This window comes from Cygnus atratus, chromosome 1 (assembly GCF_013377495.2).
Source record: "Cygnus atratus isolate AKBS03 ecotype Queensland, Australia chromosome 1, CAtr_DNAZoo_HiC_assembly, whole genome shotgun sequence".
NCBI classification, from domain to species: domain Eukaryota; kingdom Metazoa; phylum Chordata; class Aves; order Anseriformes; family Anatidae; genus Cygnus; species Cygnus atratus.
In genome coordinates, this window is record NC_066362.1 from 49,773,348 (window position 1) to 49,801,157 (window position 27,810).

At 35.6% G+C, this 27,810-nt stretch overlaps 1 protein-coding gene across 3 annotated transcripts in view; it reads left to right on the forward strand.

The window, feature by feature from the left end:
- POC1B (POC1 centriolar protein B) overlaps positions 1–27,810 on the forward strand; it is a 51,137-nt gene that overhangs the window by 20,663 nt on the left and 2,664 nt on the right. For 2 of the 3 annotated variants that reach the window (XM_035551616.2, XM_035551617.2), the window contains one exon: positions 2,094–2,177. In XM_035551616.2, the coding sequence (XP_035407509.1) occupies positions 2,094–2,177 (84 nt within the window). Of the gene's footprint in view, positions 1–2,093; positions 2,178–6,941; positions 7,008–8,270; positions 8,553–27,810 lie in introns of those variants that run through there. The other variant, XM_035551618.2, reaches the window with a different exon arrangement.

Here is a 27,810-nt window from a genome sequence, read left to right on the forward strand (position 1 = left end):
TGCAGAGATGAGCTTGGGGGGAGTGAAACTGGACAGTCATGTTTTTGTAGAGGGGAAACTAAAGCAGTCCAGATAAAATGGTAGAACTTTCAGATAAATGGAAAACTATTACTAGACCATGTTACCTGACTGATTCTTCTTTTTCCCTTCCTTTCTTCCAAGTCCGTTTGGAGAAAAAAAAAAAAAAAAAAAAGGTATGAATTAGCACGTGATGCGATTGTCTAGAAATTAAGGAAGAATTTTAAATTACCAGCTGTGATGGCCCTGGAGCAGGACTGGCTTTCCTTATTGCCTCTGGTTAGCTCATTCTCAATTGATCCAACTGTAACTGAATTAAAAGACAGAATACCTAAAAAAAAAAAAAGCTCTTGATTGAAGAATGGCTTGTCGAGACTGAATCCGAGAAAGAGCTAGGCAGTGCTAGTCAGCTAAGTGAGCTACATTAAAAGCAAAGTTAAGACATCCCATTATTCAAGTCTTGGCATCTATCTCTGATTTACTAGTGCTGCAGAGCATCATTTTCCACTTGATTGATCAGGTAACATCTGTATTTAAATGTCTCTGCTTTCTAGGTTGCTAGTAAATTTTGTGATCACCCTTTCCCTACTTCCCCTTTGCTGAGGAAGATCTTACTATTGTGAACTTTGCTTCTAGTATTTGCTTCTTGTAACCTGAATTTATATATAAAAGTTGTGACAATCCAAACCAAACATAATGAAAAGGCTTCAGGTAGTAGTAGGAAGATGCAGTTGCCTGCCTTCATTGGCTACTAATTCCAGTTTTAACATCTCATTTTAGCTATTTACTTAACAAATGGATCTCTGACCTAAATGTCTATACATCAGTGTACCTAGATGATAGAACCCTAGCATCAAGTCCTTTTGCTTCAGGAAATTCCACTGAAGCTGTTACTGAGTGAGCATCTCTGGTTTAACCAGAGTTCTGTGTGTCTTCAGGTGATATGGTGGGCCCTTCTTGAAAAGGCAAAACAAAGTGATCCTTTTATCTAATGAACCTTCTGTTTTGGTGTAGGGTTTGTTTGTTTGTTTAAATCCATTATAAAGTAAAATGGCTAGAATTAATGCCATCTTTGATAAAGCTGCTGAGTTGGAAAAGAGTGTGTTCATTTCTCTTTATTACACCAGACTCCTTGGTGATTTAAACATTGTCTAATCTTTCTCTGAAATTAGTCAGTGCCCTTTATTTCAGCCTTTACAAGCGAGGCAAGCTTCCTCCTTGAACATAATCAGCTCAAATAACCAGACACATTGGGCTGTAAATTTCCATAACTGGCTGTGCTTGGCACAAAACACGATTTCTGGCAAATGAAATATTTGGCTTTTGTGCCTCCCTAAAATGCCTATGTGGGTTCTCATTTTTCCAAGTTAAAAAAAAAAAAAAAAAGGTTATTCAGGGCAGGTGGGAGTATCCCATATTGGTATGATGCAGGTTTTTAGTCACATACCATTGAACTATGAGGTTCTTTGAATCATGATATCATGAAGCTAGGTGGTCAGATCATGAGTGTTGTACATATACTATCAATGTGCATGCTGGAAGTCTCTGTTTTGGTGAAGTTGCAAAGATCTGAAATAGTTTTTGAGCCTTTGTATGGTTTAGCTGAAGTGAAATACGAAGAAATTGGTGTGAACCAAAGACAAACTAAAGCAGACAGTATGGGTGCTGCAAACATGTCACAGCTACAGCTTGCTATAGTTTCTTTATTTGTAGTTACAGAGTATATAAACTAGCTCCATTTTAAACTAGTATTTTTATTTCATTTGTATTGATTTATCATAAACTGAATTTCTTAATATTTAGGGTAAGAATTTTTGAGTTAGGTTTGGGTGACAGATATATGTAAAGTATAAATGACACCTCTTATAAACATATGTCTGTATTCTCTTTCTGTATTGTATGATTGCATTTTACATTATTGTGAGGGTAGCATCCTTCCTTTATTTTTAAAGCCTGTTTTTAGCTTTTAGTGAACAGTGATGTCTCAGTGAAGCAAGTAAGCCTTTTAATTTCAGTCTTATTTCCCTTCTTGTACTGGTGCTGAAATAATGAGGATAGTAATTAATTTTCAACAGGTCAACCCTACCTTTGATGTGACTGATACACAAACTCCTGACCCACCTGTTGTAGAGATTACTTCTCCATCCTTCGGTACTCTGGTAAGTTGCCTTTTGAGAAAGAAAGAGTGGGAAGAAAGCTTAGCTAGTTTGGCTTAAACTAAACGTGTTAATGGTAATTTTTTCTTTTTTTTGTCTGCATGAATAAAATAATTTTTAAAAAGTTGTCAATTGTTCAGAGCTTAGTATTCTAACTTCTCAATTTAAGCTTTCTTTCACAGTTCCCAAGGCTAACCAGAAGATGGTGTAACAAGTGAAGCTTTCACATTATACTATTAATTTTACTCATGTACTAAGCAGAAATCCTAATTATAAACCCATATTAACTATATCTAGGTATTAGCGTTAAAATCTGTTGCTTTTTCCTCAAACACTTTCTGTAACTGTCCTTAGCTGCAAATAATGGGAAATCCAAAGCGTAGTTGCCTCACTGATAAAATTCCAGAATTGATATTTCATTTTTTTTGCCTTTTAAGGCATCTAGTAGTTCTCCAGGGGGAAAAAAAAAAAAAGTAACACATTTTAGGAAAGAATCATAGGATTAGTTCTTTCTAGTGTTAGCATAGGATTAGTTCCTTCTAGTGTTAGCTTTTTTATATGACATTGGTATGGCATGTGGGAGGAAAGGAAGGCAATGTTTTAACTGTAGTTTCGTAGGAGGAAAAATATGCTCTCCTAGTATGAAGTCCTAAAAGATGTACTGTTCTAGAATTAGGTTAAACTGGGAATGTCTCTTTTAGCTCGAAATCCCTTCATGTGAAGGCATGATTTGTATCTTGAACAATTTTAATTACCATAACAAGAATTTGTGTGGCTGAAGAGTTAATACATATGAATGGGCAGCAGGTGTGGTTTCTGCTGTTCTGTTTTGTCATGAATGCTTTACAAAAGGGCATGTCGTGAGGGTAGTTTATAAAAATGCTTTGAGATCATTTAATGAAAATCATGAAAAAGGTTCACATCTAAAAGAAATCTTTTCTTCAAAAACAAGCATAAAGTAATTTTATTTGAGAGATGATAGTTTCATATATTTTAAAGTTCAGCAGTTGTGTTATGCTTTCATAATATGGATATTTAAGATAATTTCTGTCAAAAGTAATTCTAAGACTTAAAGATGTCTCTTTAGAAGGCTCGACGGTGAAAATTCTAGTGGTTATAATTTATTGACCATCGCTTTAAAATATGCTATGTTCATTACTTCTTGGTCTTAATGCTGATCATAGAATCCAAATGTATGGTTACATTAATTCTTTGTTACATATCTATACATCCTCCAATCATCTAATCTTTTTCCTTAGTTCTTTTAATAGGAAAGTATTTTTTAAAATGTTATGCCCAGAACTAATTCTAGGAATAAGTTGACCTTTTACTGACAGCATTTTCTTGATTTCAGTCTAGATGGCTTTACAGTCGTCATTAATACAAAAATGTTGCTTCAAAATTGACTTTTGACTGTGTCAGTAATCACTACATTTTTTTCTATTATCTTGATCTCCTATTCAGCACTGGCTCTCACTTTTCTGCATCTCAACACTCAATCTGCATCTTTTTTCCATCTGTTGCCATTTCTGTGTCCATGCAACTCAGACTACAGCTGTAAGGACAACTGCTCTGTCCAATACACCATCATTGACATAACTCCAGAAACTATTTCCATATTTTCTCCTCATTTAGCTTCCCTCCCCAACACAGTAAGTAACACTCCCCAGCTTTGGCAACCTTATCTGTGCCTCCCTGCTTTACTCATTCTCTCATTTCTAGTGTTGCCATCCTGTCCAGTGTCTGCCTTACCAGCTTCTGTTCTTTGTGGAATGATTGCCTGTTTAATTGGGTCAGCCATCCAGTCTCATCATGTCTTGTTTCCAAAGGGTTCTACATCTCTGTGACTTGGACCTTTTCATCTGAAGCTGGCTCAATTGCCCTAATATGTAGAGGTCCTTTCTAAGAGGCTTCATGTTTTATTCCTGAAAATCAAAGGGGGAAGGGCAGATGCTGGGTTTCTTATGGTCCCACCTTCACTGCCAGCTGTCCCCTTGATACTGTTTGTCCTCACTTGAATGGTACTGTGTTTGTATATTATTTGTGTATTAGCAGATATCATCGGCCTCTAGTGTAGCTCATCCTTTTCCCTCATGTCTTACACCTGCAACATCATTCTAAACCCCCAGGTTGCTCTTCTCCTACCAGTTATCAAAGATAATACAACTAAATTTTTCCCGTAAGCTTTTCAAGACTCATCTTGAATCTACTTGTGGTTTTTCAGTCCTATCTTTACTGGAAGAACTCTCTTCCAGAGTCTTGCCCTTCAGATAGCTAAAAATCTTTGATTAGGTTGCCAGATTCTTTTTTAAAAAAGACCCATGTATGCCTACATTATTCTTTTTCAAGTGTTTTTATTTAGCTTAAGTAATTCTTCTGCCTTTCTGATATGTTTAGAGAGAAAAATACACTTTGCACTTATGCATCCTTAAGGATTCTTCAGTGTTGTTACCATCAAGCATGTAACATGGCAGGGCCCTAAGGAGAACTTACGAGACATTTTGGCAAGTCGCTGGACTGCTGGCAGTAGCTAATCAACAGATGTACTTAATTTTTTTTACAGAAGGCAAGATATACAGACTCTGTTGGATTGCTGTCTCAAGTATTTGAAGACAGGCTTCTCTGTGACAAATGAAAAGCTTGTGTAGGATGTGTGATGAATTTCCTAAAACTCCCTGAAAGATCTTCAGGGAGAGTGGAAGTCTGTACCAAACCTTGTAAGGTTTTGTTGAATGATTATCAGAAGAACTAACAATAAGTGGGCAAACTCCCATAGATATCAAGTTACTTCAGGAAATAGGAGAAAGACCACTTTATCTGTTTTTTCTCTTGTGCTCTCCCTTTTGACAATCTCTTCTTCACTCTGTTGGAACTTTGTCCCTGTATACCAGTCACAGGAAACGTGCTATTACTGCCCATTAAGATGACTTGCAACAGCGCAAAGGATTACTCCTTTTTCTCCCTTCTGTATAGATTTATAAATAAAATTCATGGAGCGGTATAGATTACTCCAGACATTGCTTCCAATTTCATCTCTCCTCCCTCTTAAAGCAGGGCCAAGCTGGATCCTAAGGGCCTCATCCAGTTCATTTGTGAACATGTATAAAGATGGAGATTATGCCACCCATCTAGACAGCTTGCTCTGGTGTTTGAATGGTGTTTCATAATGTGTAGTTAAGAATTTCCCATGTCCCAGTTTGTTGCATTTAATTCTATCACAGTAGTTCTCTAATAAGCGTCTGGCTCAGACTTCTCCATTATCTGCCTGTTAGATATCTGAGATGGCAGTAAAATCTCCCATCCTACCTTCCATGAGGCTGAACAAACCTCGTTTTCAGCCTCTCCTTGCATGTCATGTGTTTCAGCACCCACACCATCTTGCTCACCCTCATCTAGACTTGTTTCAGGATGTCAGTGTCTGTCTTGTATTGAGAAGCCCCAAAATGAAGACAACTCCAGATAGTTAAGGTGCATCTAAGTACTATTGTCATTTATTCTTTACAGCAATCTGCACAGACAAAACTTTAAAAACAAGTATTTTAGAATTTAATACTCTTTATTGTTGTGAATTTAAAATGTATTTTATTTATTTATTTATACTGTGAGATTTATCTGTATGAGGAAATACTGGTATTATGTTTTCCTGTCATTCTTCCTCTTCTTTTCAAGGAATATTTAATGTCCTCAGACATTTAATTTATTGTTTTATCAAAGCCAACAATTCGAAATAACTTCCATACTTGAAAATGCCTACTCACATGTTTTTATTTTCCAAATTTACTTTCATTTTCTTGCAGTGAAAACTAAGCCAAGATATACAGAAATAATTTTATTGTAGGGGTTTTGCTGGAAAACAATCAAATAATTAAACTCTAAATACTGTATCTTTTCAGCATTTATTTTAACTTATAAGTTGTAAAGCCAGTTCTTGAACACTGAAAAACCTGTTTTTGTCTAAGATCCAAACTGATGCAACTTCCTTTGTGAACTTAGTGAAGGGAACATGATCATTGTATCAGTGGAAAAACTTGTGTAATCATCGGTACAGAGCTGCTTTCTTTTGAACTAGAATTTCTTAATGTCTTTGTAATTATGTCAGTATATTGATATTTTCAGGAAAATAGTTTTGAATTTGATGATTCATTTATTCAGGTCTCCCATGTGTTACTGAAATGAGTATAAAAACAAGTTATCTGTGCTTAACTAACTGGTATTTTCATAATGCCCTGACTTTTCCAATGGTAGGAGTCTTCATCTGTTGCAGTTGTTAGAAATGAGGTCTGTGCTAGCCTTTTAAACTGTGAAAATGTTCACTGAATGGGGGTCAAGATTTTGGGGCAGCTGTGTGGGTGAGTTCTTTTTCGTTCCTATCTCATTGACGACCCTGAAAACATTACTTTGGAACTATTTTCTCCTGTTTCATCCTCTGATCTTGTAGTTTTGAGGGAGGGAGGGAAGTTGGCAAAAAAAAAAAAAAAGTCTGTAAGCCAATACATCGATAACCTCTAATCCCTGATAAGCTGTTGGGAACAAGGGAAAGTTGATGATGTCTCAGTAGTTTTTACTGACAGCAGCAGGAAATCACTGTAGAGGCTTGCTAATGTTCCGTCCCTTGACCTTGCTCATGTAAACAGGATTTGGAGGAACCAAAGCAATGTACTGTAATCTGGAAGTCAGAAAGTCTGCACTGGCTGTGAGATGTTTGCTGTTCTTTCTCTTCCAGTGCTAGTTAACACAAAGTAAGACATACTTATTATTCTTTTTCAGTATGGTTTCTACAAAGTCAAGAGTATGGGTTCATTATTGGAAGAGGAAAGATAATGACTGTTTACGGTAACAGGACATACTATGTTTTAAAATAGAAAGTGACCTAATGAATTCCTTCTCCCCAAAAACCTGTAAAATATTTTAAAGAAAATAAGATCATGTGAATTTTTTATTCCTCGAGGTAAGATGTTGTTAATCAATCTGTATTGATTTTGTGTTAAGTCTCTTAATGCAAATGCTAGAAGCATCTGTATTCTCATTTACCCTATGCACATAGCTTCCTCAGTATGTATTCCAGAGCGTACGTATTTTTGACACGTTTTTTACTGCCTTTATTTTTAGTACAACCAAAAAATAAACAACCCCATGTAAGTAGCAAAGTGTGGCAGCGATTACAAATTCAGAACTTGCATCTAGTTCTTCCATCTCTGTGTACATTAAAACTTACACAACTATTCTTCTCATGGGAACTTATTTTGAAAAGATCATCTGGGAATATTGTCTCTTCCTTAATCCAACTCTAGAATTCTATAGAAGAGCATGACAAAAGAATTTTATCTTAAAAGCTAAAACCTGCATATTTTACTTACCATGCAACTTCAAATATATTATGATCTGCATTCTTTCCTGGCTTCAGCTTTACTTGTAAATAAACACGAACCCTCTTCGCTCAGGTTAAGGGAAGGGGAAAAGGAGGGAAGGAAGAAAAATAAGAACTTTACAGCTATATCACCTCCTCTGTGCCCTGAGTCCAAAGTGGAAGGGAACATCCAGTGGAGCAGAATTTTTGTGGCACTTCCCTGTGCCCAGCAGTTGTTAAAGTTTGTCTGAAAGCACAACAGTTTTCCACAGTTCATGGATCTTGTGTTTTCTTGGGACTTTCAACATTCAGCTTTTCACTTAAACTCAGATTATTGCATGACGTTTGTATGCTTGTCTCTACCAAAGGAAAGTTATGTCACTATCCTTTTAATAAGAAGACTTGGAATCCTTGTCCTGTAAGAAAAGACAAAAGAAAAGCCCTACTTGTGTTCCTTGCCCAAAACTCTAGACTAAATCAGAGTTCAGCACTGAGGAGTGATGCCAGCAGTAGAAGGGCTTTGATCAAAATTGACACTTACAGACCTCTCCCATCAGTCTTTCTCCCATCTGCTTTACCTTCCTCTGTTCCAGACAGAGCCTTAGCACCACTGCAAAGTGCAAAATTAACATTCACACCACATAATAGAAAACTAATCTCAAAATAACAAAGACTACTCCCTGAGTAAGTATAGATCTATCTTTTTAAATTATTTGTATATTTTTTATATTTTTATATTTCTGTTCTAGTGATTGCCAGCAAATGTGGTTTGAACAAACTGGAAACTCCATGATCCAGACTCCAAATCACAAACACAGAATGAAATTATGGGATAATGTGAAAAGATCCTGCTTCTGCAAAGTTGTGAACTAAAACTGCAGCTTTTTGTAGATGAGCATACTAAAAACTTTCAAAATCTTTGACTCTCTGATATCTTATGGAAGCATAAACTAGAAGAATAAATGTTGTAAACAGAGGGACTCAGAGGTGTTCATTGTGACAGAATAAAAAGTAAGAATTTGTAAACTCTGCTCTTGTGTCTCTAAAAATGTTTCTCTCTGTCCAGTGTTGCTCTTGGAAAAGCAATAGTTAGTGTCCTCAGGATTTAGAGCAGACAGACCTTTCTTTTCTTTGCATGCTCTACAGGTACAGTGCTTGGGGCTGGGGGCAGAAGATAAGTTGCCTTCTCCCCCACCCCAGCTCTGCAGCTAAGCATGTTCAGCTGCTCTCAGGGGAGGAAAGTCTCCCAGCTCTCTGAAAGGGAGGTTGTTCCCCTAATCCATGGGGAAGCCATGAGGCAGTAGTAACAGCCTTGTCTGTTACTAACAGTTAGGGGTCTTTCAAAGAAAGCAGGGTATATGCAAACAAAATAGCTAATCTTCTGTCCTAAGTGCCAAAAGGATGAAACATTTGACATATTGAACACCGAAACTCTAAACTTTTAAATATCTTTATACAGGTGCAGGCATGTTTAAAAAGATTGGTGTACTTAATCTTAAAAAGAGTTATGCTTTGATAATACAAGCATCAAATAACAACGATCAGGATATGTAAAGGTGAACTCAATATCTGTAATAAAAGAAGAATATGATCCAAATGACCCTTGCATTTTGCAGTGATGATATTCTACCACAGCATGTAACTGCAGGTTTACAAGTAAAAAAAAAAAACAAAAAAAAAAAAACAGGAAATGTGTTGTGCTGCTAGTTAATTAGGTAATAATACATGTCTTGATGTTCACTAATAGGCTTCATTATATTCTTTGAGGGAACTGGAGCTTGAGAGAGAGTCAGGTTTTCACTGGAGATGGAATTCTGAATTTGGGCACTAGAGAGTGCAAGAATATAATATTTCTTATACTATTTTTAACCTGCTTTCCTGAGGAAATGAAGCTTATGAGTTTGTATTGTTTATGTCTGTCTCTTTCCCATCTCCCTTATATATATATACATTTTTTTTTAAATCTAATATTTTTTTACTGAGTTTGGAAGCTAGCAGCTGGCAGAATAAATAAACTAAGAACTAGTGCTTCCACTAAAGAAAAAATAGGTGGGATGTGACACTGAACTCACTGATTCTGGACTAGGCATGGACTAGCTATGGATGACCTGTCCTGTAAGTGCCCCAGTAGATGTGGAGGGAGCTAGTTACAGCAGGACAGCAAGTTCAGGAGAGGGGCCTAACAGGAACCCCTCCTCACCACTCCGATATAAAAGACTAAGCTTCAATACTTAGTTTCCTCACACAGCAGTCTATGTACTTATGTTGCCATTGCCTAATAGTGACATTCTTAATGGATGCTGTTGCTGAACTTTTGGTATTATTTCATAAGGTAATTGGTTTACTATAAATTACTTGAGAATGGTTTAAGAACTTTTACTTTGTATAAGGTCTTAGTCATGGCAACAGTGCAATGCCTCAGGAATGCTTTCAGGTTGACCCGTGTCTTAATATTGTTCCTCTAGCAAATCAGCACTTTTCTGGGAACTAGAGGCTCAGAAGTTCCAGGTATTATTACTATTTCAACTTCCTGAGATACTGTACTCGTGTGTTCTGACCTTGTCTGCCAAAGTCATGTTCTCTCCCACTCCAGCTGGGAATCCAAGCTGCATTCACAGTTCTCACAGCTGATTCTGAGGCATGTAGAAAATGCCCGACAGCTATCAACCCACACATCCAATAACAACTGGTTCCTTCCTCTTCCTGGGGAAGAGTAACATCCTCTGAGAAGAACTATCCCCCAAGGAATGCACAAACAGCAGCAAGCCTTTCACACAGGAAATTACTACTATAGCACTTGCAGAAAAGTGTCTCTGTCGCTTGGCTTGTCAGTCCATAATGAGTTTCCTGCTGACCTACATGATGATTTACTACTGATCTAAATGCCATTTGTGAATCATTTAGCTTAATGGAAGTTAATGAAGTTAGCATTCAGTAGCTCTGTTACTCTAAACACCTGTTTTTGTTGTTTTCTTTTTTTTTTCAGTAGTACAAGTTAAGTTTTGAACTTCTTAATATTCACAGCCCTTCAATAATTCTGAAATCCCACACTTTGTGGGGCAGAGAAACATGGGAATGTTTGGATCAGTTCATAGTGTGTGACTTTTTGAAAAGGTTACAAGGTTTTACTTTTGTTTAACTTAAGCTGGATAATAAAGCTGTGCTGCAGATCAAGCATGCTAGAAAACAAGATGCTAAGCTGTTGGCTTGCCCTTTGTTTTAAATATTATTGGAGTCTAAGTTTAGTGCAGCATGCTTGCAAATGTGTGGTGCAACCTTGAGTATAAAATGAAATATATTCGGCCAATGTGTTATTCAAAAAATGATTAATGCAAGTTTGTTACAAAAGAAAACACTAATACTATCTAAATCTCTTTTTATATTTCTAGATGACAGTGCTTGAACAAGCACTAGCAAATTCTGTTTATCACTGAGATTACAGTGATATCTAAACCCAGAGGGTGCTTTCTGCCTAAAGTCGTTTGAGCATTTTCCAAATATATCAGTTGTTCTAATACAACATATCTGTCCTTGAAGACCTTGCTGCATTGCTAGCTAGTTTGCTATAAGAGATGTAGTTACTTGCTGCATGTGAGATAATGGAACGACTGATTTGAATTAAAAAATGACATAGGTTACTTAAAACAGGACTTAAAAATTGAGACTTTTCAAACAAAATTCAGCAACAAGAGCAAAAATGTTTCTCCATACTAGCCTCATCATTTAGATATTTGATGCAGAAAAACTCTGAAAGCCTTTTGGGTCCTATCTTCCACTAAAATAGTTTTGAGGTCAGAAAGTAGGCAGAACAATGCCAAAGGATGATTTCACAGTCACTTTAACTTAGAAACTGTTTTTGTCTGGTTAATTGCATCCAAGTCAATTCCCTGATCTGCTCAGCTATCTAAGCAGTAATACCAGCACAAAGGAAATAGTGGGAAAAATTATTTGGAGATTAAGTAGGAGTTTAGTGCTGGCTGTATCCCAGTTTAGGTTAACCAATGTCCATTGAGCCCACATTTCTAATATCTAGAAGGGTCACCTGTGGCGATTGTGCTATAACAGGGGTGTGTTGAATGCATGACACATCCCAAAATGGTCTTTCTTACGAGACAATCCATGGAAAAACATGAGCAAAGAAGGTGTTAGTAATGGCTTCCTGTTGTTCAGACTGTAGGTGACTTGGATCGAGTTCTCTTTTTCAGGGTGAGAGGATTTAGCTTGCTTTCTTCCATCTGCAGGGCTGTAAACTAAGCAGCAGGTAATGGAGACAGAGGCTGAATGGAGCCTGCTCCATTCTTCATGCTTGAATTTGAAGTACTGTAAAGTAAAAGTTGAAAGTGTATGGCATCAGAGGAAAGATGTCTGTTGTCAATGATTAGGGTTTTCTGAAAAAAAAAAAAAACACACAAGAAGAACAACCTCTGGATTCCATTGCTCTTTATGCATTTTGCAATAAATAGTATTTAACAACAACAACAAAATAAGGTATGTAGGAGTTGTGTGACCGACAGCAATGCCATGTATCTCTTCACAGTATGGGACTCTGGTTGAACCAGCTCAGTTTGGTGCTTGGGAGGAGAAGAGGGGTTCTGTTGTCTTCCTTTGTGCTGTGTAGAAATTGTACTTCCCAAACTCCAGGATGCCACTTCCTCACTGCAGTTCAGGTACCTGAAGCACAGGCATTGCCGTGAACCTCTGATGCAGTATTACAGCACTTTTATTACAGCATGGGAAGACCCCTTTTTTAACATAAAGGTTTAAGTGAATTAATTACTTTATCCTTAACCTGTTCTTAGATAAACAGTGTTAATACTTATAAACTTATAATATACTTATAAATTGTAAACAGTGTTCCTCACTGAAAATATTACTCTTCCAAGCCATGATTTGTTCTAACAGGTGTTTTCTCATTTCCTTCACATCACTTAGGAAGTATGGATGCAGAATTTGTCATGTTTTTGCCAGTGTAATGTAACAGTATAATACTACCTCTTGCTCAGTAGATTCAGCTAGTTAAAACTGCATAGAAGTTACCATAATTTTTCACTCAATAACCTTACCACATTAAATTTTATTATTTCAGTCAGTTATATATTATGACACTGTAATTATTTTCCAAAACGCTGCTTTCTAGAGCATATTGTTCAATAACACCTCCATCTCTGAGATCTTACCTTTGAACATGATGTTGCATTTGGACAGTTGAGTGAAGTCAGACTGCCAAGCAGCTTTGACTATTTTAGTTTTCAGGATGTCTTTCTTGCAACTTATGTAAACTTTATCTTTCAGATCACTGGCACATTTTGCATAGGACAGAGGCAAGAACGGATTTCAGTGGAATCATTAAAAACACCATAGTTCCATAGTAACTTCCTAATTTTACTGGTTTTGAAGAAACACTAGCTAGAGATAATTTACTTCATACTGCATTTTGACCTAAAATGAATTAATTAGAATTGTAGCATGCATATTATGGAAAAGTATATATATTTACTTTTATCAGGAACAGTTTGACTAAATATTTAATTAGCAAGAAATCTTAAGTTTGGCAGATCTTTTTTTTTCCTTTTCTTTCTCAAAGCATATTGATTCACTTTATATTATGCCTTAAATACTTACCAGTTGTGTCGTAAATCAACTTTTCAGTGTTTCCCTGACATTATTCTCAAGCCAACTGTGACCTGTGACCACATTGTTATCCTGTTTATCCTTTCTAAGTATTGATGGAATGTTAGCTTCCCCATTCCTCTGGTATTGTTCTATTATTACAGGATATAAGAAAAAAAAAAGTAACAACACCATTATTTACTTGTTAAGTTAGTTTAGACCCATTGAGTATACACTACGTAACCCAAGATTTAAAAATATTTGCATACCATGTAAGTTATTTAATAGTCTTTTTTTTACTTATGGTTGGGTTAGGAAGTGTTTTGCCAGAAATGCAACTACTTCATTCATTTCTAAATTTTACTTCCTAACACATTTTACATTTTACTTCCTAAACAGAAGATAAAGGTACTTTATTAACCACTTTAATTTTTTTTTTTTCTGTATCACTTGTTAACATTTCTGGCTACTAAGAATACTAGGATTTCTAGTATTGCTAGGATTTCTTTTGTTCCTGATGTTTGTAAAGCACAAATAATCCTTGAATGACAGAAATAATGTAGGCTAGCTTCCTACAAATCTATGTTTCAAATGTTTTGTTTTAACCCTTTCCCTTGTTTTGAGGTAATTGTAAGTTCTATTTCTCTTGTATGCATTCTGTAGTCTCTAATAACATGTAAACTTGTGCCAGAGCCTCTATTGCAGTGGAAGTACTTAATGATTTCTGTCCTTTAGCTGGCAATCTATTCTCAGGAAGCTTATCAGAAATCAGCTCTCTAAGATATCTCTGTCAGACCCTCTTAAATCTGCAACAAGTTCAAAACTTACAAATGAGGTGTGGAGACAGGCAGACAGAAATGATAGTGTAAGTATTGTTTCCTTAGGAAAGTGGACAAAAATGTCCTTTTTATTGCTCCTAGTTCTAATGGCTATAGAATTTTTACTGATGCTTTCAATTATCCCAATCTGCTACATTTCGTCATTTCTAATTTATGGTCATTTATATTATTCTACCATTATAAGATGTAAAAAGCAACAATACATTTTATCTGTGAAGGCTCAAACTCCCCAAGAGAAATCTGGCATTTAGGAGAGGAATACCAGCTGCTGATCTGGTATTATAGTGCCAACTGCTTTCATTTTTATTTTCGTTTTAGCACCTTCTCCAGTATAGAGTGTGATACACAGCAGGGTTATGTCTTCTTCCATATCCCACTGAGTGTGGCATTTCCATGTGCTGACTAGACCACTACCTGTCGTAACTGGTAGTATATAATTGATTCCACCTTGTTTAGCTATCCCATGCAGCTGAAAGCTGAGAGTATCCTCTTTGTAAATGTTATTCACTTAACTTGATTGTTCTGTAGAGATTTGTGTTAATATCGTCCACTATTATTTTGTGTTAATATCGTCCACTATTATTAGAAATCATTTCCTTAAGATGCAGGGAGATAGATGACAGGGAGCACCAATGACACAATGTGTTTTCATTGAAGTACAGGAAATGGTATATCTCCTCTATCTTGCATGAACATAGCGTTCCATACATTCTTGCATCTTTTAGGCTGCTACTGGTGATAATAAAATATCAAAGTGATCTTCCTTTTATAACTGTTAAACTTTTATAGTATTACTACATTTTTTTCCCTAAAAAATAAAGAATAGTAGCTGCAACTTAGTCATCATTCCAAAATGAGGGCTTTAATTTCAATTCATGGTGATTCTTAACAAAATTTCTGTTCTATTGCTCAGTAAAGCATCAGACTTCAATTCTAAAGAAATGGCAAGCAGGAACAGAATAAAAGTTTCCAGTTTCAATTTGTCCTGGTTGAGCATGAGGACCAGATTTCCAGAACAGAAATTGAGTAGTTAATTGAAGTATAGTGTCATAAAGTGAGTCCTGTACTTGTACTTCAATTCCGAGTTTTACGTATAGTTTGGCTTTCAGCCCTGTTTGGGGAGCATACTGGTGCTCCTGTTTTAGCTGCCAGTGTGACTACTCACATTAAAAGGATGCTTCTTTGCGCCATTAAATGTTTCTTTTTGGTGTAGATTAACTTTTGTGTCAGGACTTTGGTAGAGAAGTCATGCAAGAATATACTTAACTGTGTAGGCCTATAAAAAGACAATTGATATTAAGTACTGTTTAGACTGGGACAGCTCATATCTGATATGCACTAATACAAATATCACTCCAAGAAACTTTTTTTTAAAACTCTGAATCAATAGGAAGGTGGGCAAGTTAAACAGTGATTTTGTATGTTTAATTGTTGTCACATTTTTTCCCATTTTGAACACAGAATACTAATTTTAATGTTTTAAATGTGGCCATTCAAAACAAACAAAAAATAAAACATACTGCAAGTGCTAGTAAAGTAACAGCAAACATAATTAAATACGGAATGTGTGCAGAAGAATTGCATGGGTGTTTAACAAATTTAAATCTGGGTGGAAGTATGAATAAAATAATACATTGTGACCAGTGGAATTTAATATTTATCTTCAAATGGTAAACCCTTTACTTGGTGTTTTCCATTTACTTTCCTAATACACAAACACACACACAATTTTAAAGTTTTGCTTGTTGTAGCAGGCACACCTGTGGTTTATTTCTCTTCTAAGGTATACACACTTCTAAGGTATACAGTGTAAGGTATACATTCCAATGTATACACACACACAAAAATGTTATATATGTATAAAATGCATATATGTAAGTGTGTATGTATATATAGAGAGACTTTATATATATATATATAAAGACATGTATATATATATCCTTAAATTCTAAGGCGATATTGTTTGTGTATTTTACTGCTCTGTATGGTGTTATTCTTTTTTTTAAAAAAATCACAAATTACATTAATGTTTTCTACTTATATACTTTAAATGAAGAGCAATGTGCCAATTCACAGTGGCCCTATTCATCAGAACCTATTCTGTGGAAAAGATGCTATGCATTGCTGAACGAAACGTTCTTTGTGAATTGTCTGTCTGCTTGTAGTACCTCAACTCTTCCAGTTGCATAAGCATCACTACAAAGAATGGAAACTGTAAGTCTTGATAACTGGAGTTCTCCCATAAACCAAGAAGGAGTAATAAGATGTGAGAGTAGTTGGATTTGGAACACAAAGTTGTGAGTTTTCATGGACACTAGACCAGGTTGCTTCTCTTCTGCTGTGTTCACCAGCTGCCCTTCTGCAGCTGTGTGGCAATGGGATCCTTTACGAATCATGAGGCAGAGCTTCCTCAAGCTGTTTACCTCATAAGATTTTGCTGCTGAAAGAGGCAGCAGTTTGTACTTTTTTTTTTTTTTCCAGTTGTCAGGAAGGATAAGCTGATTACAAAGAAGCCATCTATTTCACATCACTAATAATATGAATCAGCATCTTAATCCTTAGGACATTCCCACTCAAAGAACTGAGAAAAAGGGGACAGCATTTTGTAAAATCATTACTTTTCTTCTTCACTCTTCTTATTGGCTCAGAGTTCTGCGCTTTGGTTTTCTCCCAGTATCATTTGTGTAAGTGGAGAACAACCCCCTAAATTTTAGCTGACTACTTTTGTTTTTCTCAGTATAGTTTATCCATATTTATTTTAACGAAAGTCATTAACTATGGATGTGATGTTTGTGATAATAACATAATCTGTGTAAACTACATTTTGTCGACTCTCAATGTATTTGCATTCTGTCTTTTTAAAATTTAAATAAAAATAAAAATCATGTGAGATGCTGGTTCCAAAATAAGAGATTGTTCCATGAGAAAGTTCTAAGTGCAGACTCTATTTTGTAGGTGAGGACTGGAGTCAGTGATCAAGAAGACCTCTTCTAATAGTATATTCCTGTGAAATTTAAGAATAACAAATGTACTTGGAGTTCAATTTTACTGAGTCTGTTCCAATCTCCACCTTTCCACCTGCCCCGACCACAAATTTGGTCAGAGTGGTGTTACCATTTATCGTGTGCATACAGTTTAGTCACCTCCCAATGTTTGTTAATTTTTGTCACATTAAGTAGGAAGAAATGGGCTAAAATACAAATACCAAGTGACAAATAGGAGGAAGATGAATATTTAAAGCCTGGTGGGTAATGAATTCCTTGAGCAATGAAACCCACTTTCTCAGCTTATTACAGAAAGATTTTTTTAATTGAATTTTGATTTTAATGAACTGACAGAACTACAGATGATACTCTTAAATCATGTAAGATGTTTATTTTGTTTTTCTTAAAGTTCCAACTGTCAGAGCCCAAAAATGGTAGAAAATTATGAAGCATTTCAAGATAGCACTATTATTGGCAACCTTAATGCTTTAACTGTAATTTTTATCATAGTTGAATTGCTTTTTAATACATCCAAGCAGAACTTATCTACCTACCATTCTTATGTGCCAACACATTTAGCATTTTAATTGGCATTGAACAGTGTGTGTATTTTGACAGAAGTTTGTAATAGAATACTGATTAAAATAAATGATATTTCAAGAGTAAAACAGTCACGTCAGACCACTCCAAAGTTAACATTTCTTGCATGTTTGTGTGGAATCCTGAAAAGGTTTCTGCAGTTTCTAATTTTATTCCCTATATAGTAAACTGTAAAATTCAATTGATTTAAGTAAGAACAAAATTATGCTTATGCTATTAAAGCAAATTTTGAAAATCCCACCTCTGAACTAAACTCAGCAGTGCTGAGCATTGTTTCTACCTGGACAAATTGGACAACTTGTCCAAAACTTCAGCCTATTAATAATGCTGAGCAATAAAATAGGCCAGTGTAGACTTTTATTTCTGTAGGTATTAATTGAAACCTAACAAAAGCACATGAATTTAACTTTTCACAAATTTTTCAAGCTTTGTTTTATCGTTATGGGAGTTTTCTGTTACATAATTGTTAAAGTATTTGATGTCCAAATCATCTCTTACACGTCTGTAACACTTAATTAGTAAAAGCTAACAATTAATAAAACAGTGTTCCTTCATTACATAGTAAAATGGCTATATCCAGGAGATTGAAATATCAAGTTGCGAAATACTGTGCATCATTTTTTCTAACAGTAGCATCTGGCTCTTTGGCAAAGTCTTCAAGCAATTGTGCTGGCAGTGTTGGACTTAACTTTGGACTCTAATGTGCTGGATTGCTAACTGAGTTCCGAATGCTTTTTACTCCTTGACATTTTCTTGTAAGTAATTTGAACTGGAGGAAATTGTTTGCTCTATAGAAGCAGGAGTAAAAACACAGTGATATTGTCAACAGCCACAGGTCAAGTGGTATACTCTCCTGTTGCTACTCCTACTCTGAGCGGAAGTCAAAGCTGACAGATCTCAACTAACAACAGATTTGTCTGTGAAATCTTTCTATATGGACATTCTGCATTTCCTATCATCGCCTACTGGGACGCAAGCTGGGTTTCTCTATGCAAGGAAGTTTTGTTGACATACATTCATGTCAGCATTATGTTGACATGAAGTACCCCCCAAAAAAATCACACTATATCACTGATACTGTTGTACTGAACAAAACCATGGACAGAGGTGCTGCTGTGCCAACAGAAAAGAACTTTGTAGGCTTTGCATATAGCTTGAAAGAAGATTGTATGGGTGTACATATGTGTATTATGCCTATATATATACGTGTATATATACAGTTATATGCAGGTTGGCAAAAAGATGTGCGGTATCATTATATGCTTCTTCTATACCATGGGCTCTGATAATGTAATATGTATATATGTCTGTGTGTGTGTAGATGAAGAGAGGCCATGCAACACAGATTGCTCTATTCTGGTTCTCCTGTGCAACAACCTCCCACTCTTGTGAAGCACCAGCCCCTTGTCTGTTGAGACTGGAGCACAAGGACTGCGGTTCTTCTCAGCTTTCTGCAGGGTTTAGGAGGAGGTTATACATATCCTTCAATTCTTTTTGTCCTGGCACAATATGTCTTTTAGGATTTTCTCTTCAGTAATCTTTTGTTTTTTCTTACTGAGAGGTGGAGTAGAAGATAAATGTGTGTCCTTTAGCTCTTCTCATTTAAATACAGTGTAACTTGATAAAGATTAGTTTTGCCCCAACAGGTTAAGTAGAACAGACAGTTATCTAAGAGCAATCAATTACATATTGTGAAGTATTTTACATAGCTTGAGAGATTAAAGTTTAGCAGAATTACTGTGGTTTCGGTTTCTTAGGATTAAATGTGTCTTCAAGTGGGGAAATTTCTTCATTTGGATTTGTTGAACAGTCTCTTTTTATTTTAAATGCTTTTTGAACAATTCCAATTAATATAATAGGCGACTTTGCCAGCCATTTGAATGAGATGGATGAAGTGCTAGCACACATTCTTTAAGACTCCGCTCAATAAATCATACTGTTACCACCTATTGTTTTTTTTATAAAGTTCAGTTAAATTCATTTAGCTAGCTGTTGGTCTAAAGCAGAGACTTTCAGTTAGTTTCTTAAGCAGAAGGAAGACATGGGAAGAAGTCATGAGCAAGCAATCCAGAAGCACAGCTATCATTTTTCTGAGTAAATGTGATGAAGATGCTGTGCTCTCACTCACACTAAGGCAGGTAACCCTGCCTCCTTCCCTCCATGGATTCGTTGCCTTCTGTGACACCCCCAGTCTGCTAAATCAAGTATAGGAAGTTTAACCACGTGCTACATAGAAAGTCTTAGGTTTTTTTTTAGATCTGTTTTTATTCATTAATATTTGTATTATCAAATATAGCAGAGTATTCTATTTATAGTGTTAGAAAGGAGGTCTTGTCCATATAGGGTTATTCATCTGACTTCATTATTTCATTTCTAATATCTATTTCATGTTTCCAGTTTCTGCTACAAGTATTCCTCCTGCCCTCCAATTTTTCCTTGCCCTAGTATGGATAAGAAGTTCATGCAGAGTATTTAATGTTTTTATTAGCACTCTATATGGGTAAAAACAAGTCATCGCTTGAAACTTTAGCACTGATTGTAGCTATAAGATGTTCCCTTAGATGTGCACATACATAGTCCAAAGTAATTTGCTTAATTAAAAAAGGCTATTTTATTTTGCAGTTGTGATTAGGGGGAACGTTTCTGTGGTTTCACACTATTTGTCCTCAATTTTACAAAGCTTCCTGCTGAAGGTGAAGATACACTGAAGATCATTTATTACCCTCCTTTACCTTTATGCCATAGGGTACATATTGTTATTTTCAGTCCCTGTGGTGTAAGTATTTTTATCATCTATAAAAGTGTTTGAATATGGTCTTCCTGAACTGTTATGTTTAGAATTGACTTCCTGGCAGGGAGTTTCTTGCCTTTGGAAATTGAACTTTTAATGATTTCTGTCTCTAGTTTGTGTAGGATGTTCATTACTTCTTTTTGTTTTTCAGCAGTATTCCTTGCTTTGCTGGGGGAAAACCTCAGTTTTTCTAAACCCAAGAAAGAGAGTGGTTTACTTAGACCATGTATAAAGGGTCATGGTTCCCTTCTTTCTTTGCAAACTGCATAGCTACTGTACTGAGGTACAGTACTGAGTATTTCATTTTAAGGGTTTAGTTTATCCAAATCCAGGGGAAACAGAGCATAGCTATTCAGTTTTCAGTTTATTGGATCAGACTCTGACTGTGCAGGGAACTGTTGACATTAGAAATTAACATCAATACCAGAAAATGAGCAAACTCAGAAAATTACTTTTTGTGTCCTTAAGTAAAGCTTAGATATTACTGGTAATCTAAGAGTTTAGAAAAATCTCGGAGAAATATGACTTGTTTCTAGCTGTATGTACCCATATATTTATGGACTTCTATGATTTGCTGTTGGGCGATTTTATTTAATTTTTATACTTCTTAGAGAAAACAAGCCTTGGTTTTGATTCTTTTTCCATGTTCTCTTGACAAGAAAGGAATATGGAACAATTTGTTGTTGTGTTCTAGGTTCTCTACATGTGGAGTTGCAAAATATTCAGTACATTGGATGTGCATAGTTTTTCAGTGTTTTCTCAGACAAGCAGCAATGGCAAATAAAACTTACGGAAAAAAGCTGGTACAGCAAAACAACATAGCCAGTTTCTCTATAAGTATTTGAAAGAATACTTGTAAAGTACAATATCATTTCTTATCATAAAACTCTCTATTCAGATGTGCCTGTGAACAGAAATGTTTAATATTTTATGCTATCACAACAATGCTAAATTTAACATAGCTGTAGTTCTGGTAGAAAATAAATCTGATTAATCAGATCATAGCTAAAAGGGCATCAGGATTTCAGTTAATTTTGCACTTGTATTTTTAAAAGCAACTTAGCAACTAGCTTTTATTGTACTGTATTGACCTCTTGACCTCTATAACTTCAGATAGCTTCAAATTGACTACATTCTTTGCACAACTAAGAAATTGCTGTCAGTGAAAATGTGCGTTTTGCTAAGGAATGTAGCTGAATAGTGTTGCTTGTTATGCTGGCTGTGTGTTTGTATCCTGATACCACTGGCAATCATGACTTGGTTTTACCTTAAAGTATATCTTATCGACTGTGATACTTGTGGGAGAGAGGAGACTGAATATTTCCTTGTCAGACTGGATGAGAGGCATTTACAATAAGTATTTTCAATTTAAATGTTTGGGTTCTTTTAGCTTGGACATTCTTTTAAGAACTAGAGAAGATGTGTAAGAAACTTTGAAAGACTGAATGAAATGTGAAATTCTGCATTTTAAGTTGTTCTGAAAGTGTTCTGCTCAAACTAAAGTATTTGGTTGAACTATTTAAAGACATACTGCATAGTTTGTCTGTATATTATCACTTGAATGCAAAACTTCAATTAAAGTTTGCAAATAAAATATACCAGAAACAACCTTATCAGATAACAAGGGGCAGAAAACTGCACTTTGGCACATGGCAATTTTTTGCCATGCATAATGCTGATTCATGTGCGTGCAAGAGAAGAGAGGAAATGAAGAGTGCTGTCATCAGCTGAAAGTACAGGCAAGTTTTCTGCAATAGAAACTGATAAAACAGATTGTGATTTAGCATGAGCAGTGTTAGCCTAACAGATCAGAGAACTCTATTTTGTGTGAATCATTTATTCATTGGAAAAAAAAATAATTTCAAAGCAGTAGAAACTATTTGTGTATAATTATGACCTACAGAGAGAGAGAGAGAGCCCCCAAATCGTTGAATTTAGCATATCTACAGTGAAACATTTTAGTTTGAGGGTGGGTTTGCAAGATGGAGGAAAAAGCAGTGATAACAATAGTATCTAGTACAATAGCGTAGTACTTCTCCTAAGAAACTTTCCATGATTTAAAAAATAAAAACCACAGGAAATCAAGGTCTGGTAAGATGGGAGACTAGACTGTTTTGTCTTTGCTCGTTGGTCTGTTTGAGCTTAATGCCCTACTTATGACTAATTGTTTGTAGTTGTTTTAATCACAGTATCAGAAATGTTTTAGTATTAGTAGGCAAATGGACCATGTGTTCAAAATTTAAAGGATTATTTTTAAAAAGCAGACCATGCCAAATTGTTCTGAGTCATTAGGAAGCTTACCAATGTCACTTTTTCATATAAGCCCATCTTAATTATAAGATCATTAGGATATTCATTTGGAAGCTGTTGTGTATATTTTCTGAATTCAAAGCTCTTAGAAGATTGAAGACTAATGATTTTCAGTTGAGTGACATAGACTTGAATTTTTTCATATTTTTTCCTTTAGGGAACTTGGTTCTCTATAAATAGAACAACCCAGGCATCTTGATAAATGGATGCATTTTACTCAAATTCTATTCTTATACATCACGAAGTGAAGGGAGGTTGGGACACTGTCTTTGTTTCTGTCTGATCTGTGAACGTCTCATGGGAAAACATTTGGGATTATGCAGAGGTGATAGGGTTACGTGTAAGGATTTTTTACAAATTGATTAAGTACCACCCACAGAGTTTTGGCAATTTTGCTTGACAGAAAACAAAGATGAGCAATTATGGTTTGTTGTTTATGACATCATTTATAAGCTAAATTTAATTTTCTATTGAACATCCGCTTGGTAATGCCATGGTAATAACTTCCTGTTGATTAATTAAATCTGCTCCTTCTCCTCCTTGTTTGTAACTCACATGAAGTTGCCCAAATGTGACTATTTTATTACTAACAGGCTGTGGATGAAAACGCTGTACACATTTAAATTTTCTTTTTAGTTTGCTCAGAAGTAACAATTTGAAATTGTTGCCTTATTCAAATTTATTCCCTCAAAATAAGCTACATCTCTGATGTCTTCCAGAATGGCTTTTTTTAATTATGAGGCATTTTTACAATATTGCTGGCAATATACGGAATTATTGTTTATGAATTGGTAGTATTTAAAGTACTTTAGAAAGGGGCTAATTTGAAGGAAAGGGAACACCTAATTCTTGAAATAATTTTAGTGAACTAGAAAGTCGCATAGAAAGAACTTCTTTAAAAACTTTTATATAAAAAGATTATGCCAAATGAACTGATAGGTATCAAAAAGTAAAGGAAGTTATTGAGACTAGCGTCACCCATCTATAACCAGGTTTTGACATGAGTGTTGCATTAGATTTCAGCAGCTCTGTCCCCTTCACTGAGCTGGGGATAAATTTGATTAACAGAAAAGGTTTAAGTGTCAACCAGACACCTCCTGAATATAACAGCTTAGTTGATGCCTGCCAGCATTTAAAAATCTCTACAAATTTCCAGAATATGATAAAAGTATCAACCATTTTGTCATAACTTAAATAAGATGAACATTTGAAGCCATTTTATTTCCTTTCTCTCCTACTAATTTTGAAAGTTCAATTATTTGTTTATCTGTATTTGATCTTTTTAGGTCTGACAGACACCGACGCCTTTGCTTTATTCATATAAGCACTTCCATATCACTTTGTCCATGTATGTCTCTGAGTTCATATAATAGAAGAATCACAATTTATTGTCTAATCCACTAAATTGCAAGAAGGTTTTTCCGGTACTGTGACGTGGCAATGTTGGTGGCAATTACTAAGCTATAAAGCATTTTTCACAACCTATTTGTCTGGTACATTGAATTTTGGATTGGTTTTACTGCAGGAAAGAATGTTTGGTGAGATTTTCAGTAGCTTAGCGTTTGCTCTGTTTACCTGAGCTGACAACTTTCCTTCTTGGCTTGGAAGAATCCATTTAGGTTGGCTTTAATAGCAAAATTTGTCATCAGTTTGTGGGAGCTTAAATGAAATCTCTACTTTATTTTCTGTCTGAAGGCTTTTTTGAAAAGAAACTGAGAAACACATTTCAGAGTAGAGCTGCTTTTAGAAGAACATGTCAATGTCTAATAACCTCAGATTGTTTTGCTCTCCTCCCGCATTAATTTAAACTAATTGTAAATCTTAATACTTTAAATCACAGCATTTTAAAAATTTGAGTGCCATTGTATATTGAATCTGTTTTTGATTATTTTTAAGTACTTGAGAATTAATCGATTATCCCTAAGACTGAATTTCCAAAGCAGTATGCCTTAACCAAAGCCAAAGAGTATTGACTGAAGTTTAAATACAGTTACGTCTGTTTTGGCTGTGTTATGTAACTACTGGTATTGTTCAAACAGCAAGAAAATTAATTTACTTCTCAAAACATTAGTAAGTAGCTCTATTAACAGTAGACAAACTACATTAGATTTATTTCTAATGGGCTTGTTGATACTGGTGTCTGAGAAGACATGAGTTTCAGTCTGGGTCTTTCCTGCACTTCTGGAATTCATGTCCTTATTCCCCTTCTGAACTAAAAGGAGCGAACCTGTACAGCTACATTAATCTCAGGTGGGAAACTCTGGCAAATGGTTTTCTGAAGTTTTCAGGTACTTAATTACTTCTGAGACCCATACCTCTTCATTAGATTTGATTAAAATCAGCAAAAGGTGCCAAAATTTTCAGAGGATGCATGCAAACAAATAGTTTCTATATCAACTGATTGTTTTTCAGTGACACTTTCAACTTCTCCTTGTCAACTGCTTGCATTTCATAAGGCATGTGATAATCAGGCAGGTGTGCTGCTGCCATTTAGAATACATAATGCTCGAGTTCTACCTCTTTTTCTTTCAGTGTGTGTCCCAACTACCCTGTCTCCAAGTTTCCTGAAATTTGTTGCAACTTAATCAGTTGGCCTTCTACCTCTCTTGTCAAATTTCTCTAATCCTGGCTGGGATTTGGAAGCTATTGTGCAGCAGTCAAGATTCTCAGAGAGAAGCAAGTTTTCTGTAATCTCACTGTCCTTCTATAGAAATCTCACTAAATCCTAATCTAACTGACTCTCCTGATGTGGTTAAATGCAAGGATACTGTTCTTTATAGTATGATTGGCTGTAAGATAGGAATTCTTTAATGTATGGGAACTTTTGTTGTTGTTGTTGGCACCCAACATTTGGGTGCCAAACTGAGCTTAATCTTTTCCATGTTAATCAGCATTTGAGAATATCTCCATCTTGTGAATTAGTAAGCTTGCCAAAAAGCTTCCATTAATCCTGTTTCCCAAGGACATCAGATATATCTTGGTAAGTCAGAAATAACACAGTGAGTCTGAGCTCTTCAAGGATGTGAATTAATGGTATCTCATGTAATGAAATCTGCAAAAGGAAGAAATGAGCAGTTTTAAGATGCAACAATCCTATATACTTCATGCACATCTAAAATTGCATGGGGATACATTGTGAGCCAGAATATTCTGAGATACTCAGAGTACTTTCTTTGGAGAAGTTCTAATGCTTTAAAACAAGCAGCTAAAGCACATTAAAATTAAATGGGAAATTCACTTTTCTTTTCTGCCTACCTTGTCCAAAAATCAAACCATTTGCATTCTGTTTCATTTTGTGCTAACAAGTGAATCCTTCACAATGTACAATTCTTTGGATTAATTTGAAGTTGACATCACAAGATGTTTCATATTGAAAAGAAATTGAAATTGATGGTACTGGAAAGGAAAAGTCTAACTAACTCTTTAGCCTGTAATTAAAATCTGTATTTAGGAGTGCCAAAACTCTGGGTTCCAATCCCTTTTCATAATGAATTTTTACTCATTAAATCAAATGAATAGCTTTTTAATATAAAATTAGCTATTTAATATAAAATATAAAGCCTCTCATTGGAACAAAACTTACCTGCTCCTGTCTAAACATCCTACCCACTGAACTAAAGCTGCTTTCTGTTGGCCGTTGGCAAAACTCTTAACATCATGGACCAGGAGAATACCCTTTCTTCCACTGTTTCATGCCTTTAATGGGCAGAAGCCTAGCTGACAAAGCATTGTGCTGTGAGTTTGAGTAACCTTAGATTGAGAAGGGAATTCTCTTCAGTCCAAGGCAAATGTTTTATAACCATTAGGAGATTCTATAGAACAGCTACGGATGCTTAATATTTGTTTAAATCTGTAGTTTGACATCTTAACACTTTTTGACTTAGTCTAGCATCAATACAAACCAATGATGGATTTCAGCATTACCTGGATTGGATCTTTGTTTCTGACTTTCTTAGTTCATTTGCATAAATCAGTCACCAAGCATAGAAAAGAAGATGAAATGGAACTGGAGGTATCTTCTAGTTCATTTATCCATTTCTTTCACCATAGTGAAATCAATGTAAGTTGCGTATCACCAAATACTATGGTACTATCAAACCTTGAAGAGGGTTCCATGTGGTTTTGTAGCATTGTACATTAAGGTTTGAAGTATACACATGGATATCTCCCCCTACCTCCACCTACTCCTTTCTCTGCACTTGGTGGCCTCCTGCCTGGGGGTTGAGACCTGTCCCTGCAGACCTGAACTGCACAAGGGAACTTTTAGCCCAGAGAGGATGGTGAGACTTTGCTGTCTTCTTCCTAAGATATGAAACCCTTTTACCCCTGCACAATCTCTGCTTTCAGTCATTCTCCACCCTAGACCCATGGTCTTCTACTGATTCTCTTTGGTTTGTTCTTGTGCTTTGCTAGTAAAAAGAAAAGCCCTGCCAGACAGATGGTGGACGTAACTTGTCTCAGTTCTCTCTCATCGATGTAGGTGGCACAACCCCAGCACTTAGGGAAAAAAGATTTTGGAGAATCAGCATGTTGAGTCCAGAGAACAGAGCATGTAGCTAGTCAGGACTGCAGGATGGCACTGAAGATATGGGAATAGTATTGTGGATAGCGCAGCGGTATAAGTTCCTGATAATATTGGTATCATTTAGTATTACTTATATTTAAAACCATGATATTATCATATTTCATCCATCAGTCTCTGATCCTACCTGATTCAAAGGCAGGATCTACTACAGAGAAAATTTTCTTGACAGAGAATTGTCTAACTTGTTTCTAAATCCCTCCTGTCCCCTGCCTCTGTGACTTATCAACATGCCTTGGTAATCTTATAAAGGTTTGCCACTAATTCTGCCTAGCAGTTTATCTTCTACAAGATTATTATAAAGACTTAGAAGAACGTTTTTTTGATGGCTCACACTGATTTTAAGACTTTCATTTGAAAAATCTATTCAGTTTTACAGCATAAATATTTTGGGTACGTTGTAAATAGTGTGTATTTTAAATACATCAGAAAAGACTAAAACATCTTCTTTGCACTGCTAATGGATACTTTCATCAGCTGTCAAGACATTCCAGAGAAATTGTTAAACTGTAACCGCTTATTTTGTAATGGTTGCAGGTATTGCAATTATAATTACAGATAATAAAATTGGAC